This window comes from Phoca vitulina, unplaced genomic scaffold (genome assembly GCF_004348235.1).
Source record: "Phoca vitulina isolate PV1807 unplaced genomic scaffold, GSC_HSeal_1.0 scaffold65, whole genome shotgun sequence".
NCBI classification, from domain to species: Eukaryota; Metazoa; Chordata; class Mammalia; order Carnivora; family Phocidae; genus Phoca; species Phoca vitulina.
The window spans coordinates 502,536-521,784 of record NW_022589768.1 but is presented as its reverse complement, the minus strand read 5'-3'; the positions used below and the strand labels follow the sequence as shown (position 1 = coordinate 521,784).

Sequence of the window (19,249 nt, the reverse complement as noted above, 5' to 3'; positions counted from 1 at the left end):
AGTGCAGCACGCCAGACCCGCAGACCCGCGTCACGTGGGACTGCGGGTCCCACGCTACAGCCCTGAGAACGCAGGCAAGCTCCCCTGCAGAGCCAGTCAAGGCCCTCCTCCCGGGGGACAGAAGTACTTCCTTTAGTAAGTACTTGCCCTCCTGATAGATTTCCTACGATCCTGCCTCCTCCTATCAGCCCGTGCTCCAATCGAGCACAAGGCAGAATTTCAAAATTACTGTCCTTTTACATTAAAACATCAATACTCCCTCGTGGATCCCCAGACGAGCATCAGGAGTGGCCATACAGACGGGGTCGGGCTGACGACTCCTGAACCCTGATCCTCCCCAAAACCAGCGGGGACCAGACACGACGTGGTTCCAGCCCTGGTGCCAGAGGGCACACAGCCCCAGGCCCTGACACAGAGCGTCCTCGTCTGATTAAGTCAGCCCTGCATCTGGGCAGGCCTTCGCCCATGACCACCCACGGGGCACACGAGGAGCAAGAAGGGACCCGGACTCCAGAGCGTGGGAAATCCTCAGCGCAGAGACTGTCTTGGCCACACTCACGCCAAGTAAAAGGGAAGACAAGGATGGGGAGCTTTTCAGAGGCAAAGAGGCCAATGCAGATGAGCAAGGAAACTCGCCTGCAGACCTTATCAGCGCTCACGTGAGCGGGGCGTGAGCACACAGCCACGGAACCAGAGGGGGCTTCGATTATTAGATTTATTGCCGCTGTTTCTAGGTAGAATAACGAAGCCGCCATGAGGCTTTAACGTGAGTCGTTATCTCCTAGAGATACGTACGAAATAAAAAATTCAGATGTAATGGATCGATGTCTAGAATCTACTTTAAAACAACCCCACCGACACGGAACGCAGGAAGGGGTGGAGGCCTGGAGGAGGAGAGCGGCCCTAAGTTTGAAACCGTGGGAGCTGCTTGAGGCTACACCGGAATCCATGACCCTGCACGTTCTACTTTACATACGTTCCCGATTTCTGTAAATAGAAAGGTTTTTCAAAAATCTATACATCTGTGAAGAGCACTGTGACTTCTAGATGCTCTATCTCCCGAAAAAGCTTATGAGCCACGGGCTGGACGGTCGTTTCTTGTAACGCCTCATCTCACACTGCCCTCTGGGTTCATCCCCCACGCCTCCTGCTTCCAGAAAAAGCCTGGTACCGCGGGGGCCGCGGACAGCAGGACGGCGGCAGGAACCACGTCCGTACCTTTGTTTCCTTCGGGGACCGGCTTCTTCCTCTCCTCCTGCGCCATGGACTCCTCCAGGTCCTTAGGGTTTGGGTCTAAGAGCTCCCACTCTTCATTGGTATAAAACACACTCTTCCGACTGTCACCATGTCCTCTCCCAGGACGGAAAGATGACATTGAATTTCTGTTAGGAGAAACGAAACGAGTTATTTAAAATGCTGTAAAATAAAACATAACTTCACATATACAGGACTAGCAAAAATTAACAGACACAGTAACATCGAATGTCGAATGTCAGGGAGGGAGTGGAGAGGGACGCTGGTTCGCGCTGCGGGCGGGAGTCACATGGGGGGCCATCGGCAACACCAGTTCAGGTGGAGGGGGCCCCACCCCAAGACCCTGCGTGTCCCAAACGACCTCCCGGGTGTGGGCACGAGACATGGAGGAGAGTGCCCACCGCCGTGCCGTTCACGCGGGACCCAGGAGAACGTGGCGGCCGAGCAGCCGTCGATGGGGGAACAGATGTGACTGATCAGGCACCACGGCGCCATGTAAGGGAATCTGTCCATTCACACGTCACCAGAGCCCACCGTGCGCCGGCCAGGACTCCAGCACGGGAGCCACCGAGCCCGAGACACAGTCCTGCCCCGTGAACACGCCAGCCACAGCCCCCGTGCAGTGGACTGCGCCCCGCTCCGTCCCCCGCTCCGCATCCGCCGCTGAATGAAGAAAGAAAATGGGACGATGATGTGTGCAACCTGACAGTGTTTCAAACCTTTGCGGGAACAGTGGTCACCGAGGCCGTGCGTGCACGTTGTGGCGAGACTATGAACGCCGGACGCGGGGGCCCGCCGCCTCCGTGAAGGGCAGGGTGAGGAGGCGGGCGTGCAGGCGGCGGCAGGGACAGGACGCACAGACCGCGCGGCGGCCCACGCAGCTGAGCCTGCACGGCCTGGGGTTCACCCGCAGGAATGAACACGCGTGTGCACGCGGGGCCTGCACGTGGACAGTCACAGGGCCTGATTCCTCACAGCCACAAACGTGTCCCGAGTGGGAGTGGGTGGCCCAGCTGGGACACGTCCACGCACACCGCACGCTATTCAGCAAAGGGAAAGAGCCATGAAACACTCGTCAGCCCAGAGGGGCCACGAAGATGATTCTCTAGGCGACAACCACGAAGGACCACACACAGCACGGCCACGTTCACAAAGCGACAGCCACAGAGGCCGGGCCAGCGGCGGCCGGGGCCGGGGCGAGGGGAGCAGTCGGCCGCGGGGGGACGGGAACGCCCGGTGTCTCGGTTACAGAGGCGTTTATATGACCACGTTCGGCTTCGGACATTCATCAGCCTGTACACGGAACACGCGTGAGTTTCCTGCAGGTAAATTACACCTCGGGGACGTGGCTGAAACGAAGAGCGGGGAGAAACGTGCGTCGTGTGGGGTTCCCTGAGGTGGATGCGGAGGGGGGGACGGAGCGGGGCGCAGGTCCGTGGGAGGCAGACCGAGCACAGCCTCACGGACAACGGTCATTTCTCAACGCTGGTGGTTTGCCAAGCAGATGGTTTTTGCCTGGTTCGAACCGCACTGAAGCGCTCAGACCGAAGACCGCAGGGAAACCAGCAATCCCGTGACGTTCCCGCCGCTGCATCCCGGCAGCGTGAGTCCCCGGGCCCGGCACTTACAACCACCACGTGAGCTCTCAGTGCCTTTTCTCGGGACCACGAGGGGGCCGGCACCGTCCACGTGCTGCTTGTCCCCTAAGGCTCTGGACCCGGCGGCTAGCGTGTCCTCGCCGATGCCCGCTGTCACCCAGCAAGGACGTTTTCCGAGGCTTACACGGCTGTGCAGGAAGAACACGGACATGCCCACACACGCCCGACGCACTTCGCTCCCTTCTTTGACACGCTGGCTCGTGAGGTGGCTGCGCGCGGGCACACGGCACCCACGGCGGCTTCAGTGGCCGTCCCTCACGCGCGGCACCGCGGCCTGGAGCGGTTAACAGCCCTCGGCCCAGGTTCTTAACGGGGTGAGTGCAGGAAGGAGCCGCAGGGCGGAAGGGCGGCGTGGACGCTGCCGGAACAGAACGGCTCTTTGCACAACTCAGGACATTCCCCGTTTCTGCTCCGTGGCGAGGCTGCGTGCACAACCGAGCTCGCCCTCTGCTCTGCGGGGAGGCACCCCGCGCCAACCCCGGGTGAGGAGGAAACAGGACCAGGCTCGGAGCACAAGCTCCGTAAGCCGAAGCACCAGAGAGCCCGTCCCTGGCTCAGATCTCCTGTGACTGCGTCAGGGAAGCCGCGGAGCACGCCCTCCTCAAACCACGCATCCTGCCCGCTCCGGCGGCACCCGGGCACCCGGCCTGCGCGCACCACTGAGCTCACGGCCGTGTAAACGGGGCCTCCCGGCGGAGACCCGGGGCCCTTCTCGGACAGAGCTCGCTCTTCCAAGACCCCACTGTGACTGGCCTTCTGTGTCCCCCAGGCGCTGCTCTTTGGTTCAGTAAGGGACCGAAATGCACCGTGAGAGGGGCCCAGGCGGCCGCCAGCACCTGGAGGGCTGTGTGCTCAGCCCCAACTGTCTGTGAACGCCCACAATCGATGTAATTCACAACAGCTGTTTCCAAATGTACGCATTTCAGATCAATTTCTCCACCTACATCTACGACGCCCAACGTGTCCGACAGACACAGGCCACGTCCCCAGCAGAGGGGAGGCCCCCCACCCCCGATAACAGATCAATTCTTGGGATAGACAAGCCCATCAGGAAACATTCTCGGAAGTGATAAAAAGCAGAAATAACCGGAAGGGGCCTGTAGATGAGACGAGGGGCCTGGAGACGGGGAGCCTCACGGCGTCCTCACGACAGGGAGCCATGCCACAGCCCCGGGGCCGCCACAGCCACCAGGAGCGGGAGGTGGCCACACGGGCCCCCCGGGGCTCCGGGAGCGACCAGCCGGCCGACACCTGGACCGTAGCCCCAGGCACTGATTTTGGACTTCTGGCTCCAAGTGTGGGAGAATGAATTTGTGCTGCTTTCAGGCTCTCGTTTGGGGTAATTTGCTGTAGCAGCCGGAGCAAACGGAGCCCTGTGGCCGCGGGAGACCCTTCCTCGTCCCTGCGTAAGCCCCGGCCGGCACGCAAGTCTGGAACCTCATGTCTATGGTTAAAGCGGTTTCACCGCCGCTAGAATGACGTGGGAACGTGGTCACAAAGGCCCTCTGCCACTGCCCATCCACCGCACGTGGACAAACGAGTGCACCACCCTTCCGCTTCGAGACACATACAGCAACATCTACGACAGCGTGTCCCACCTCAAAAACCCCATCGGAGTGGAAATCATCTCAGCGGTGAACCTCCAGGCAGGGGCAGCCGGGCTGGTGCCCCACGCCCGACAGACAGACCCTGGGCCCCCACCCCGGGCCCCCGCCCCCTGCTCCACCTCCGCTCAGTGCCTGGGCTCCTGGCACACGGACCTGGGGACTCGGGAAACCCTGTTCTCACGGCCACCACCTCGCACGCGCTTCAAGACCTAAGTCAAAACCCGCCGTCCTGCAGAGCCTCCCCCTCCACATCTCCGTGCACCCGGGGCGGGGGGTGCCCTCCGCCCTCAACGGCACCCCACGGCCTTATGCGTGAGGCCCCACCCGCTGCCCCCCCCCGATGGCAGCGAGCGGCCAGCTGTGGTCTGCGGGCACCCTCGGCCCCATCCTGCGTGGAGGGCACGGGAGGGCACACAGGTGATTAGGACGATGCCAGGCTGCACGGCCGGGGTGGTCCTCCAGAGCGTGCTTCTCAAGTGTGGGCGGCGATCCCAGCAGGCCACGAAGTCGAGTCAAGGACTCCCAACATCAATCCTGAGGGTCGTGTCGAGCATGCCGTCCGTGCACCGGCAGAGAAAATACTATCTTACCAGATGAACACTGACATCCTATGATATTTCTGTCTGGGTCTCATGTGCTTCCAAGCAGCACACGTTTATATGTAAGAGCCTACTATCTGCTGTGGGTTTCTGGGCAGGGACCGCACAGCACAGGTGCAGATGGGCACTGAGGGCCGCTCCCACGGGGCACGGCAGGTGCAGGGCCTTCCCTTGTGAGTCCCTCCCTGCGTACGCTGGGCCACCCGGCACGTGCCCGGTGCTGCACGAAGTGCTGGGGACACACGGGGACACGTGGGAGGTGGGGCCACAGGCCAGGACGCAGAGAAACCTAACGAGCACCAGCGGTAGGACGGCTGTGGATCAGCTCAGGGTGGGGGCAGAGCAAGGCCGGGCCTCCCCAGGAGAGACAACCCGCCCAGCAGAGGGACGGCCTGAGGCAGGGCCCGGGGGGAAGACAGTGTCCGAAGAGCTGAGCGAGGCCGAGCATGCCTGCGACACGGCTGAGCCCGCGGGACCTCGAGGCCAGGGTCAGAGCACGGCCTCCAGCCGACGGCCATGAGCAGCCTCTGAAAGGCTTGCAGTACTGGGAAGAACAGATCTGGGTCACTGGGAGTGGGGTCCCTGCGACAGGAGGGTCCAGGACCGGCAGACGATGCAGACAGGGTCCCCCTCCCAGCCCCCAACTCCGAATACAACAGGCAGCAAGGGTCAGTCACACTCTTGGCAGCCTGGACGACGCACTGACGTCCTCTGAGTGCGTCCCATGCACGCCAGGTGACCAACCGCACTTTGCAGCCAGGCCTAACGGTCCGCAGTGGTCTCCGTGGGTGGGCGCGGCCTCCCGCCGCGGTGGCCCTTGTGATGCGTGGCCCTGGACACGGAGCATGGGGCCAGCCGAGGTCAAGAGAGCTGCCGGATGGGCGTGCTGAGCAGGCCCCGCACGCCCCAGGGGCTGTCGGCCCCCCACCCTGCAAACAGTGCACCCTACACCTTAACATTCATCACAAAGAGTTTTTAAGAATTTTTCCAAGTCCTGCGCTGAGGCTTTGGCACCTCATCTTTCCTGCGTGGACAGAGCTGTGCCTGCAAAGACGACCCCAAATGAACATGTCACAGCTCCGGGTGCGGCCTCCCTGGGTTCACCAAACGTCTGGGTGCATGGTCCCAGCCAGCGAGACCGAAACAGCCCCCCCAGGATGGTCGGCCGCGCGCACAAGTAACCATTCCCACCGGGCCTGAGAGGCAAGAGGGAAGCAAGACCAAGGGGTCAAGGGCAGGCCTGGCAGGATGGGCAGGCGCTCCCAGCTGGCTTGGGGTCCACTGCCGCCGTCTCCCCGATGGGAATATCCACCGCACCCATGGTCTCAGCAGCCACATCAGCAGGTCCGGCTCACGAGCAGCAGACACAGAGGTGGGCAGCTCCTGTTCATGACCTCAGCCCTCACACCCACCAGCGAGAGGGCGTTTACACACACATGCACACACACACCAGTTTACTAACGGAGAACACAGAGCTCAGAGAGGTTCGGTCACTGGCCCAGCACACACAGCTCCCAAGCAGCAGGGCTGGGTGCACAGAGCAGTGGCCGGGGCGGGACCAGCCCTGCATGGAGGGAGAGCTGGACCGGGAGCTGCCGGTCACGCAGAACGCAGAGCTCAGCACCCATCGGCGGGCCCAGCCTCCAGGCCCGCGGAGCCACAGGGCGCTGCTCATGGCGGCCTGCACGCTCCTCACACACACACCCGTCTGGCCCACACCCTGCACACGCCCCGGGGCATGTGCTTACCGTGTGCCCGGGTGCACGCTTCCCCTGCCTTGCCCATGCACACCTGGCCCCAGCCCTGAGCCTTTCCCGCACACGCGGGCCAGCCTGAGCTTCTCGGGAGAACGATTCTCTCACCTGAAGGGACCTTAATGGAAAGGTTGGTAAAAGCAGGAAACCATCCCAAAGGAACTGAACACAAACGTGGGAGCCTCTACAGGTACCCGTGTGGGCCGAGGCCTGGTCCTCGAGTCTGGGCTGCTGACCCCGTTCCCTGGCATCTCTCCTGGGTCAACTGCACCCACACGGGACATCATCTCATTTGTCCAAACCTGTTTTGCTTCTTTTAAAAGTGGACCCTGGACTTAGGGTTGTGAAATAATCTACGTACAGAGTCTCTAGGTTGTTAACAACTCTTCCCCAAGCATGTCGCCCACATCCCAGGGGCAATTCTTTAGGGACTCACTTTTATCAAATCTCCCCCAAGTGCTCAACTTATTTTTCACAGAAAAAACAATTCCTCTTCATCCACACGGGCTTACTGTTTTGCTGACAGAACGACATGAAAATCTGGCACATCGACAGTTCCCCAAGTACGTTCTTATGATGGATGGGGGTGGGGAGTGGGGGAGCCTCGGGCTCCAACCAAGGGACCCCAGGTGCCTCGCCGCTCTGCCGCACGTCTGCTAGGACCTTGAGCAAGTCACCTTCCCGCTCTAAGCCTCCGCTACGTAGCCTGTTGCACGGACAGACAGCGTCTCAGTGGCTCCCCAGCGTCTCCAGGAGCACAGAGCTCCTCCCCCGCACCTGCCCGGGAGCTGGACGAGCCAGACGTGCTGGCGGCCGGGGGCCCCGTGGGAGGACGCCCAGTGCGTGAAGGTCCCGGGGGAGCAAGGGTCCCATGGCTGCACACCGTGGCTCCGGGGTCAGAATACGGGGACACAGGGGCTGACAGGACCACAGTCAGACCAAGGAGACGCCCACAGGTGGAGGAGGACCAGTGATGCTTCGACATGGGGGACGGCCCGGGCAGAGAGCAGCATGTGGAGAGCGGATGGCCAGACGAGCAGGGGTGAGTCTCCCACGGGTGGGGTGCCCCACCACACCCCATTCAGCTTCCCTGCACACCGCGGCTGTATTTTCACCACTGACAACACGGGGAGAATGAGTTTCTTTGTTATACTGAATCCAGCCAGAAAGGTAAAGGGAGAATGGGGCCGCTGTGGGAAAGAATGTGTCCCCGCGTGTGCGTGGTTCCTGTGGCTGCCCCCACCCCAAAACCCTGTGGGAGCGGCTGGCCAACCGCACGCAGCCGGTGGCCCAGCGGGAAAGCAGGGAGCCCCAGCTGCGTCCCCCAGCACAGCCACGCTGAGCCGAGTCCCCCGGGCTCTGCGGCTACCTCGAAGAGGAGCAGAAACACCGCGACTCCGAGAACTCCCCCAGCTCGGCCGCAAGAAGGCAGCGGGGCGGCCCGGTTCCCGTCCTGCCTGAGGAGCTTGGAAGGGGCCGCTACGTCCCAATGGAAAGGAGAGCGCGGAACTACAGAAAAGTCAACACCTTCCCGGATCCACGAGGGACGGGGACGCGGGGCAAAGCGCTGCCCCCAAGACGTGAGAGACAGGCAGGCGAGCGCGGGAGGCCCAGCTTCCTGCAGGGGAGACTCAGCAGTGCACCCGTGCGGGGCGGGACCCCGAACTGTGACCGGCGGTCGCTGGAGGCTCGTGCAGACCCCTCTGAGGGCAGCAGACCCAGGGCACTGGGTCCCAGGGGCCCCCAAGGTGCTGTGAGGTTTACCTCCAGGAGCTCAGCCTGGTTCCGCCAGAGAATGTGGGGAAAAGTCCCCTCGGGCTTCTGGCAGGGAGACAGGAAGCAACCAGTTTTAAATTCTCCAGAGCACTCTGCTCTTGACAAGGCTTGCCCTCAGGGGAACCTGGTTAGCCAGAGCCTCACTGACCGGGGCCCGGGGACCCCCAGCTCTGGCCCCCCTTGCCATCCTGGCCACCTACGGGGGAAAAGACAGAGAAACCCTTGTGGGTCCACATACAGTGGCCAGGGATCGCCTGTCACAAGACCACAGAACACCTCCCTCCACACCTCACCACCACCCCCCTAGAGGCCGGCCTGCAGCCTTCCTTTTCCCTGGTACGTCCTGTCCAGCTATCAAGAAAAAGGGACAAAGTTGGGGCGCCTGGGTGGCTCAGTCGTTAAGCGTCTGCCTTCGGCTCAGGTCATGATCCCAGGGTCCTGGGATCGAGCCCCGCATCAGGCTCCCTGCTCAGCGGGAAGCCTGCTTCTCCCTCTCCCACTCCCCCTGCTTGTGTTCCCTCTCTCGCTGTGTCTCTCTGTCAAATAAATAAAATCTTCAAAAAAAAAAAGAAAAGAAAAAGGGACAAAGCAAACCAACGTGATGTGGAGTGCGCGAGCGGCACCAGAACCAGACAAGGCAGGGACGCTGGAATCCTCAGAGTAGGAAATTAAAACAACTCTGATTAACATGCTAAGGGCTCTAAGGGATAAAGCGTCCAGCACGCAAGGTCAGATGTGTGACACAAACAGAGAGACGGAGACCCCCAAGAAAGAACCAAAAAAAAAAGACAAAAAAACACCCCAAGAGAAATGAAAAGTGCCCCTGTTGGGCTTGTCAGTAGAACGGACACGGCTGAGCAAAGACTCTGTGAGCTACAGGACATGCCCATAGAATCCTCGAGAGACAAGAGAAGGATAAACATTTGAATCAAGGAGGGTTATTTCCCCAAATTCATGTCAGGCATCCAGCCACAGTTCCACGAAGCTCAGGGAGCACCAAGCAGAACAGAGGCCAAAAATCCCTTACCTTGGCACACCCTTCCCAAATTACAGAAAAATCACAGATAAAGAATAAATCCAGAGAGAAGTCCAAGAAATCAAATGCGTGACCCGCAGAGGAACAAAGATAAGACCTGCATCGATGTCTTCTCAGCAACCATGCAAGCAAGATGTGAGTGGAGGGAGAAGCCCAACGTCCGGAGAGGAAACCACCACGCTGGAACTCTGTACGCTGCGAAATTAGCCTTCAAGAGCGAAGGAGAAACAGGCTTTCTCAGATAAACAGTGAGGGCGCTGCTGCTTGTAGACCTGCAAAAAAATGCTGCGTTCTTCAGCACGAAAGAAAACTATACAGATCAGAAACTCAGACCCAGCAAGAAAGAAGAAAGGAAGAGCCCGGAAGACGGGACAGGGAGAGTAAAATACAGACCTTTACTCTTCTCATTCTGACTGATCTAACTTACAACAGCTTGTTCCAAATAATAACGCCAACGATGTTTGCTTCTGCGTGCGCACCGTGTGTATATGCCCCGTGTACCCCACACGCCCACGACACACGCCCCCATGCACCCCCTTCTCCCAACAAAGTGACGGGGGCAGGAGCTGGGACGGCTTTGCTGTTATGAGGAACCCTCCCACCTGTGGGGCAGCACAGTGTGATTTTAAAGTGAACTTGGATTAGCAGTAAATGTGTGTTGCAAACTCCAGAGCAAGCGCAAAAAAAAAAAAAAAAGCTAAAAAGGAAGTATAACTGATATACTAAGGAAGGAGAGAAAATGAAACCGTATAAAATGCTCGATGAAAACCACAGAGACAGGGACGCCCAGCTGGCTCCACCACTGGAGCACGTGACTCTTATCACAGGGTCGTGACTTTGAGCCCCATGCTGGGCGTAGAGATTACTTAAAAAATAAAATAAAATAAAAGCACACAAGGCAGAAAAAGAGTGGGAGACAAAAACCAGGAACAAAGAAAAGGGCAACAAACGAAAAACAGTAACAAACACGTTAATCCAACTGCACCAAGAATCACCGCGAATGTCAAAGGCCCACACGCACCAGTTAAGACAGAGGTTGTCAGGACCTAAGGGCATGTTGCCTCCAGGAACCCACTTTAAATACACGCACACATAGATGAAACATAAAAGGAGGGAAATACGCCGTGCAACAACACTAATCAGAAGAAAGCAGGGGCAGCTATACAGACCTCAGAGGAAGGGAAGTCATGAGGGATAAAGAAAGCATTTCATAATGAGAGAGATCAATCCTCCAAGAACACAGCAATCCTCAACTCATACACCCTAACAACAAAGTGTCGACAAAACCATGGGACAAAGAGAACCAACCACCATAGTTTGAGACTTTAACACCCTCAGTCAGAAATGAAAGGACCCAGCAGGCAGAAAATCAGTAAGGACTTAGCTGACCTCAACCACCATCAATCAACTGGATGTCACTGATGTGAAGACAACTTTGTCCAACGACAGCAGAATGCACATTCCTCTCGAGCTCGTGTGGAACATTCACCAAGACAGACCACGTTCCAGGCCACAAAACACAGCCCAACAAATTTCATAAAACAGAAATCCTATGTCTGCCTTCAGACCACAGTGGGATTGAATTAGAAATCAGTAACAGAAACATAACGAAAATCCCAAAATACATGAATAAACAACACACTTCTAAAAAAACCACACAGGTCAAAGAAGAAATCTCAAGAGAAATTTTAGAATGTTTTAAACTAAATGAAAATGATAATGCAACATATCAAAGGTTGTGGGATGCAGCCAAAGCAGCGCTCAGAGGGAAGTGTATAGCACTGAATGCACACTGTAGAATGGAAGAAAGATCTAAAATCAATAATCTATATTTCCATCTTAAGAAACTAAAAAAAGGACAAATTAAATCCTAAAATAAGTAGAAAAAAAAAGAAATAATAATTAGAGCGAAAACCAATGAAACTGTCAACATGAAATTAATAGAAAAAAAAAAAATCAATGAAACCAAAGCTGGTCCTTTGAAAACATCAATTTAATAAGCCTCTATCAGGATAAGAAAAAAAGAGAAAACACAAAGTACTAATATCAGAAATGAAATGGGACATCATTACACATCCCATAGAAATTAAAAGGATAATAAAGAAATACTATAACATAAATGTGGAGAACTTAGATGAAATGGACCAATTCCTTGAAAGACACAATCTGCTAAAATTCACACAAGGAAAAAAAAGATCTGAGTAGTCCTATATCTATTAAAAATACTGAATCAGTAATAACCTTCCAAAACAGAAAGCACCAGGCCCAGATGATGGGTCCACTGGTGAATTCTACCTAGCATTTAAGGAAGAAATTATACCAATCCTGTCCAATCCCTTTCAGAGGATAGAAGCAGAGAGAATACTTCCTAACTCACCTATGAGGCCAGGATTCCCCTAATACCAAAATCACAAAAAGACATTAAATACAGACCAACGTCTCTCATGAGCACAGATGCAAAAATCCTCAACAAAATATTAGCAAATCAAATCCAACAATATATAAAAAGAATTATACTTTACAACCAAGTGGGATTTATCCCAGCAATGCAAGACTCACTCAACATTTGAAAATCTATTAATGTAATCCATCACATCAAAATACTAAAAATAAATCACATAATAGGTTCATATCAATAGATGCAGAAAAAGCATTTGACAAAATGCAACTCCCGTTCATGATAAAAACTCTCAGTAAACTAGGAATAGAGGGAACTTTCTCAACTTGATAAAGACTATCTACAAAAATCCTACAGCCAACATCATATTTAATAGTAAGAAACTCAAAGCTGTCCCACTAAGATGAGGTACAGGGCAAGGATGTTCCCTCTTACCACTCCTTTTCAACACTATACCAGAAGTCCTTGCTAATGTAATAAGGCAAGAAAAAGAAATTAAAAGCATATAAATTGGGAAGAAAGACAAAACTGTCTTTGTTCAAGATGACATGATCATCTGTGTAAAAACTCTGAAAGAATAAGCAAAATCTCCTGAAATTAATAAGCAGTTATAGTGACGTTGCAGGATACAAGATTAATATACAAAAGCCGATTGTTTTCCTATATACAGACAATGAACAAGTGGAATTTGAAATTAAAAACACAGTATTATTTACATTAGCACCCTTGAAAATGAAACACTTAGATGTGAATCTAAAAAAATATATATAAGATCTATGTGAGGAATACTACAAAACTGATGACTGAAATCAAAGAGGAACAAAATAATGGAGAGGTATTCCATGTTCGTGGGCAGGAAGACTTAATATTGTCAAGATATCAGTTCTCCAAAATTGATCTATAGATTCAATGCAATCCCAATCGAAATCCCAGCAAGTTATTTTGTAGATATCGACAAGCTATTTCTAAAGTTTATATGGAGAGGCAAAAGACCCAACATAGCCAACATGATATTGAAAGAGAAGAACAAAGCTGGAGGATGACATACTTGACTTCAAGACTTAGTATAAAGCTACAGTAATTAAGACAGGGTGGTGTTGGAGAAAGAACAAATACATCAGTGGAAAAGAAAAGAGAACTCAGAGATAAACCCCCATAAATACAGTCCACTGATCTTCGACAAAGGAGCAAAGACAGTCTCTTCAACATATGGTGCCAGAACAACTGGACATCCACATGCAAAATCATGAATCTAGACACAGACCTTGCACTCTTCACAACAATCAACTCAAAATGGTCCATAGACCAAAATGTAAAATGCAAAACATCTAAAACTCCCAGAAGATAACATAGGAGAAGACCTAGATGACCTTGGGTGTCATGATGCCTTTTTAGATACAACACCAAAGACACAGTTCATGGAAGAAATAATGATCAACTGGACTTCATTGCAAGTAAAACCTTCTGCTCTGGAAAGACAATATCAAAAGAATTTGAAGACAAGCCACAGACTGGAATAAAATATTTGCAAAAGACACATCTGACAAAGAACTATTATCCAAAATATATAAAGAACTCTTAAAACTCACCAATAAGAAAATAACCCAGTTAAAAAGTGGTCCAAAGACTGGGTGTTATATAAGACTGATGAATCACTGAACTCTACGTCTCAAACTAATATATTATATGTAGATTGAATTTAAAGAAAGAAACTAAAAAAAAAAAAAAGTGGGCCAAAGACTTTAACAGGCACCCCACCAGAGAAGATACAGGATGCCAAATAAGCATACAAAAAGATGCTCTGTGTCATATGTCATCAGGGAAATGCAAATTAAAACATCAGTGAGCCACCACCACACATCGAGAAGAATGGCCGAAACCTGGAACACCAAGAACACCACATGCTGGTGAGGATGCGGAGCTCATTCACTGATGGCTGGAATGAAACATGGTGTGGCCACTTTGGAAGACAGTTTGGCGGTTTCTTACAAAAGTGTGCATACTCTTACATACAATCCAGCAGTCATGCTCCTTGGCATTTACCCAAAGGAGTTGAGAACTTATGTCCACACAAAAACCTGCACATGGATGTCTACAGCAGCTTTGTTCATAATTGCCAAGCTTGGAAGCAACAAAGATGTCCTTCGGTGAGTGAATGGATTAATAAACTGTCTATATCTAGACAGTGGAATATCATTCAGCACTAAAAGCAGATGAGCTGTCAGGCTGAAAAGACATGGAGGAACCTTACATGCATATTACCAAGTGAAAGAAATCCACGTGAAAAGGCCAATATTCTATGATTCCAACAAAATGGACATTCTGGAAAAAGCGAAACTATGGAGACAATGAACAGATCAGTGACGGCCAGTGGTGGGGCTGGGGGTGGGAGTGAGACAAATAAGCAGAGCATGGAAGATTTTAAGGGCCATGAAAAATCCTCCACGTGATACTGTAATAGACGGACACACGTCATCATACCTGTGTCCAGATCCACAGGACGCACAACAGCAAGTGTGACCCTAACACACATGACGGACCTTGGGTCAGTACAATGCATCAGTGCAGGCTGATCCTCGGTAAAAAATATACCACTCCGGTGATCATGGGGGTGGGATACACATGTGTGCGGAAAGGGATGTATAAAAAAACCTCTATTTTCCACTCAATTTATCGTAAACCTAAAACTGCTCTAAAAAATTAAGTATTAAAAAAAGACAATTGGGGGGGATCCTGGTGGCTCAGCTGGTTAAGCATCTGACTGTTGGTTTCGGCTCAGGTCATGATCTCAGGGTCATGGGATCGAGCCCCGTGTGAGACTCACTGCTGGGTGTGGCGTCTGCTTGAGATTCTCCCTCTCCCTCTGCCCCTCCCTGCCGGCCCCCCACCTCCCTCTCTAAAGAAAAATAAAAAATAAAAGAACAAGATACTTCCATGCATGTCAGCCTGTGAATACCTTCAAGACATTAAAAGAAAAAAAAGGACAATGCAATTAAAAAGTGGACAAAGGATCTCAGGGGAGGTCTCTGCAGAGATCTATAAATGGCAATCCGCACATGAAGTCGCTCAGTATTATTAGTCACTAGGGAAATGCAAATCCCCACTACGAGACTCCACTTCACCGGGGGGATGGTGAGGACCGGAAAGACGGGGGACCACAACCTGACCCACGCTGGTGGGGACGCAGTGCAACCCCAGAAGGTCACGCCCAGAGTTACCGTCTGGCCTGGCAGGGCCACCCCTAGCGTGACCCAAGAGAGATGAAAACACGCCCCACAGAACCCGTACCCAGTGTTCGCAGCAGCGCCATCCTAAGAGCATGGCCGTCGAGGGCAGAAGGGACACACACACTGTGGTCTGCCCACAGAATGGACACGAGGGCCTGACCGAGGCTCTGGCGCGGGAGGGGCCCGCAAGCAGGAGCCAGGCTCGTCTCCGGGGGCACTCACCAGAACCACGCCGGACAGGCAAAGCCGCGGAGACAGAACGCGCATCAGCGGTCGCCGAGGGTGGCCAGGAAGCGGGAAGGGGTTGCTAGTGGGTACTAGGGTTCCTGTTCGGGGGATGAGAGTGTCCTAAAATTGGCTGCGGTGATGGCTCTTTGGCTGTGTGTACTAAAAACCACCGAACCGCACATTGTAAGTGGGTGAACGGTATGGTACGCGAATTATATCTCAACCAAGTATTTCTTACACACACACACACACACACACAAACACTCAGCCCCGGGGGCCTGGGAAGGGGACTGGCCCCCTGGGAAGACGCCCCGGCTCCGCAGCCTGGGAGTCTTGTGACCTCGGACAAGGACTCTTCCCGGGCCAGTTTCTGTTTCTGCAGCATGTCTTCCGTATGACCTCGCTCACAGAGTCAAGCGAGTGAAAACAAACCCCGGGTGTGAGCACGTCTGGCTCAGGACGAAGCGTGCAACAGACCCTCTACACGGGCTAAAGAAATAACCCAGCACCTGAAAGGACCTTGTCAGCGACAGATGTAAGGTGCTTGCAGAATTTCATGCACAAAATTGTAACACGTTATCAGAAATAACCTATGTTCAGTTTCATACGTTGCTTTCCAAAGACTCACTTGAGCTCAGTGCCCCACTGTTTGAAAGAGAAATTAATGGAATTTGGGTGCCCAGGGGCCGGCTGGTGAGCTGCTGCCTCTCCTACCAGCTCTCCGGGGGTGGCTTCCACAGCGAGGACATTCCTGGCTTTCTCTGCAGAAGCATCCGGATGTGAGCAAATTACATCTGAAAGACAGGCAAACAAAGGTCAGTCCTCAACGTGTCCATGTGGAACTCTACGTCCTACGTGAGACACGGACCCGCGCGCTATCGGCCATGGGACAGGACCCATGGTCGCGTCAGCATTCTGCGACTGTTTTCACCTAAAGCACCTCCATGTTTGTGAGGTGCTTCAAAGGCCCCGGGGCCGCGAGGGGCCGGGGTCCCCTGCGCGCAGTTTCGCAGATGAGCAAAGCGGCAGGAAGCTGTGGCCAAGGTCCACTCGCCTGTGCTGATAAGGGACGACTCCTGGGATCATTACGTAGAAAAGCAAAGTGCAGATCAGATCATACGAACACTCTGCCTCTAAGAAAACGGGCGAATAGGAGTATTCTGCACACATTTGCTAACATCGGCAGTGGTGACCCGAGGAAGCAACTTCGCACGACCCAGAGGAGCAGCTCAGAAAAGGCAAACGCTGGCGCTAAAGCGCGATCACATCTCAGAATAGCTTGAAAATGTAAGCTTTTGAAATACTGAACGTTGAAATGGTTGACGTATAGGATTTGCTTTAAAATAAGAATATTTGGTTATTTAACAAATAATATTTGCTTCAAAATAACATTAAGCGGGTAGGGGTGTCTGGGACACCAGATGGGTCCATGAGATAGTAATTTTGGAAATCACCCAGGAAACGTGGGGTAATATTACAGGTTCTTTCTTCGCATAAAACTCCCCATAATAAGAACTTCTTTTAACATTTGGAAAAAATGTCCCCAACTGCAAATACTTCGTACTCTCCACAGTGGTATCCTCTCCCTGAGGGCAGGGGATGTCTGTAGAGGCCAGCCTGCCCTACACGTCCCTTTCACAAAGCGCCCCTACTCTGGCCGCATCGACCCTTACTCTCCCTGTGAAGCAAAATCAGAATGGCCTGCTGAGCACGGACACCGAGGAAAACTCGACTTCTTGTGGGAGAAGCGCCGGATCCGAGCGGCTCAGGACGGTGTCTGCGGAGGGCCCCAAGCGCCAGCAGGGGAACCAACCCCAACCACGGGCTCTTGCAGCGGAGGTGGGGCACCAAGTGACCAGGTAGCGTGGGAGGGGCTCTGAGAACCCGCGGGGAAAGCACACCCCGTGTGATGGGAAGAGGTGAGGGCCGTGTCTGTCGTGGGGAGCTCGGCTGCGGCCCAGAGCAGGGTCCTGAGTGGGAGAAGCAGAAGGGGCGCTGGGAGAGAGAAGATCCGATTCCCGATTCTTGGTTCGAATTACCACCCCACGGTGAGCACGGCGTACGGCCAACCACGAGAACACACATCTAGGAAGGACACGTAAAGTAACAGAAGGTCACACAGAAGCAGGGAGCCCCTGGAACCCGGAGCCTGGGACCTCAGAGGGAGCGGAGGGAGGACCCCACCCACGGCTCCAACCACAGCAGCTCCTCTCCCCTCCTTCAGACGGCAGCTCCCGAGATTTCACTTGGAAAGAGTCCCGATAAACAAAAAACAAGGTCAAACACTGGGAACCGGGTCCAGCCCCCCGGCCCTCGGAAGACAGACCCCGCATGGCAGGTGCCGTGACCATCCCTGCGAGGACAGGCGGCCAAGCACGGGCTTCTCGAGGGCTGGTCCTCGCAAAGCTCATGGCGAAGCTCCACAGGCCCGGCCAGGACACGGGGCCCAGGGCTCCTGCCTGCTGCACGTGGGCCAGCCTCTCGAGAGCTTCTGTGGGGCTGGGGACAAGGTAAGTGGCGGCCCCACTGTGGACGCTGACTGTCAACCACTCTTGCGAAGCACCTCCTGCCCAGAAAACCCCAGGCCCTGTGGCTACCCTGGGCCGGGCTGCAAATCCTTCCTGAGGACAGCGAGGTGCAGGGGCCTGCTGGAGACAGGGAACCAGGGGCCAGGGAGGCTGCTGCCAGAACACACCGTCTCCGAAAGTTATTACTCCATGTGAAAAAGGAGCAATTCCCCAGTTTTGCTATTACTGTCATTTTGCCTTGTCTTCGGTTTTTAAATGACTGCGTGACCGTTCCTTAATTAGAAGCAGAGCAGCTGGCGTCTCCTCCCGCGTCCGCACATTCGCATTCAGGAGCCGCCTGGATGGGGACACAAACTAGGTCACAGCAGGGTTTCCCTGCGGTCCTGCCGGGAGCCACGGGACCCGCCAGCCTCGGTCGGGAGACCGTCTGTACTAAGCCTGCTGGCATTCAGATGCTCTCTGCTCCTTTCCAACATTTTCAAATGCCGCAACTCCGACGCGTCCCGACAGCAAGGCTCCCCGTCCTCTCCTGCTGCCTCGACCCGGCCAGGACGCTGGGCCATCCACGAAAGGGGGAAAACCACGGGAGAAGGCCCTTTCACAGGCGGCATGGAACACGTCTCTGTGGGAGCTGGATAGAGCGAGCTTAACAGGAAAACGTTTCTTTCCCCTTTATCAGAGTGAGTTTTAACCCAGATGGTGGAGGAGCGATCAGAGCTGGACGAGAATCTCCTAAGCGAGGGCAGAGTGCATGCCCAAGCACCAAAAAGGAGGGGCTCTCCAGGCCCCCAGCAGGCCAGCCCACGCATCCTGCCCGGCTGCTCCCGCCATGGGTGTAAGCCTTGTGACCAGCAGCTAGCAGAGAAGAGGGGCTCATACGCACTGGGGAACCAGACCACGGACGAACAGAAGACGGAGCGACGGGGAGCCGGGGCAGGAGGCCCTATACTTCCCCGCAGGGCTCATGGGTCTCCCTTGTGAACTACCTCCCCTGCCACCTCCCTTTGAGAGACCCTGGAGTCGGGTGGGGCCCACAATTGGCAGATGACTTCCCTCTCCTGCCTGTGACACCTCCCCACCTTCTGCAATCTGCCCAGACCCCAGCCTCCGCACCAACGCGCACCCAGCTCACCTGCACCCCTCCGCCCTCAGCATCACCCACCCAGCTCACCCGCACCCCCTCC

General features: G+C 54.4%; 1 protein-coding gene across 4 annotated transcripts in view; it reads right to left on the bottom strand.

The window, feature by feature from the left end:
- TBC1D2B (TBC1 domain family member 2B) overlaps positions 1 to 19,249 on the bottom strand; it is a 61,477-nt gene that overhangs the window by 24,325 nt on the left and 17,903 nt on the right. For 2 of the 4 annotated variants that reach the window (XM_032391940.1, XM_032391941.1), the window contains exons 3-4: positions 16,166 to 16,331; positions 1,219 to 1,382 (exon numbers count right to left, since the gene is read on the bottom strand). In XM_032391940.1, coding sequence (XP_032247831.1) covers positions 1,219 to 1,382; positions 16,166 to 16,331 — 330 coding nt within the window. The remainder of the gene's footprint in view (positions 1 to 1,218; positions 1,383 to 16,165; positions 16,332 to 19,249) is intronic. The other 2 variants (XM_032391942.1, XM_032391943.1) reach the window with 2 other exon arrangements.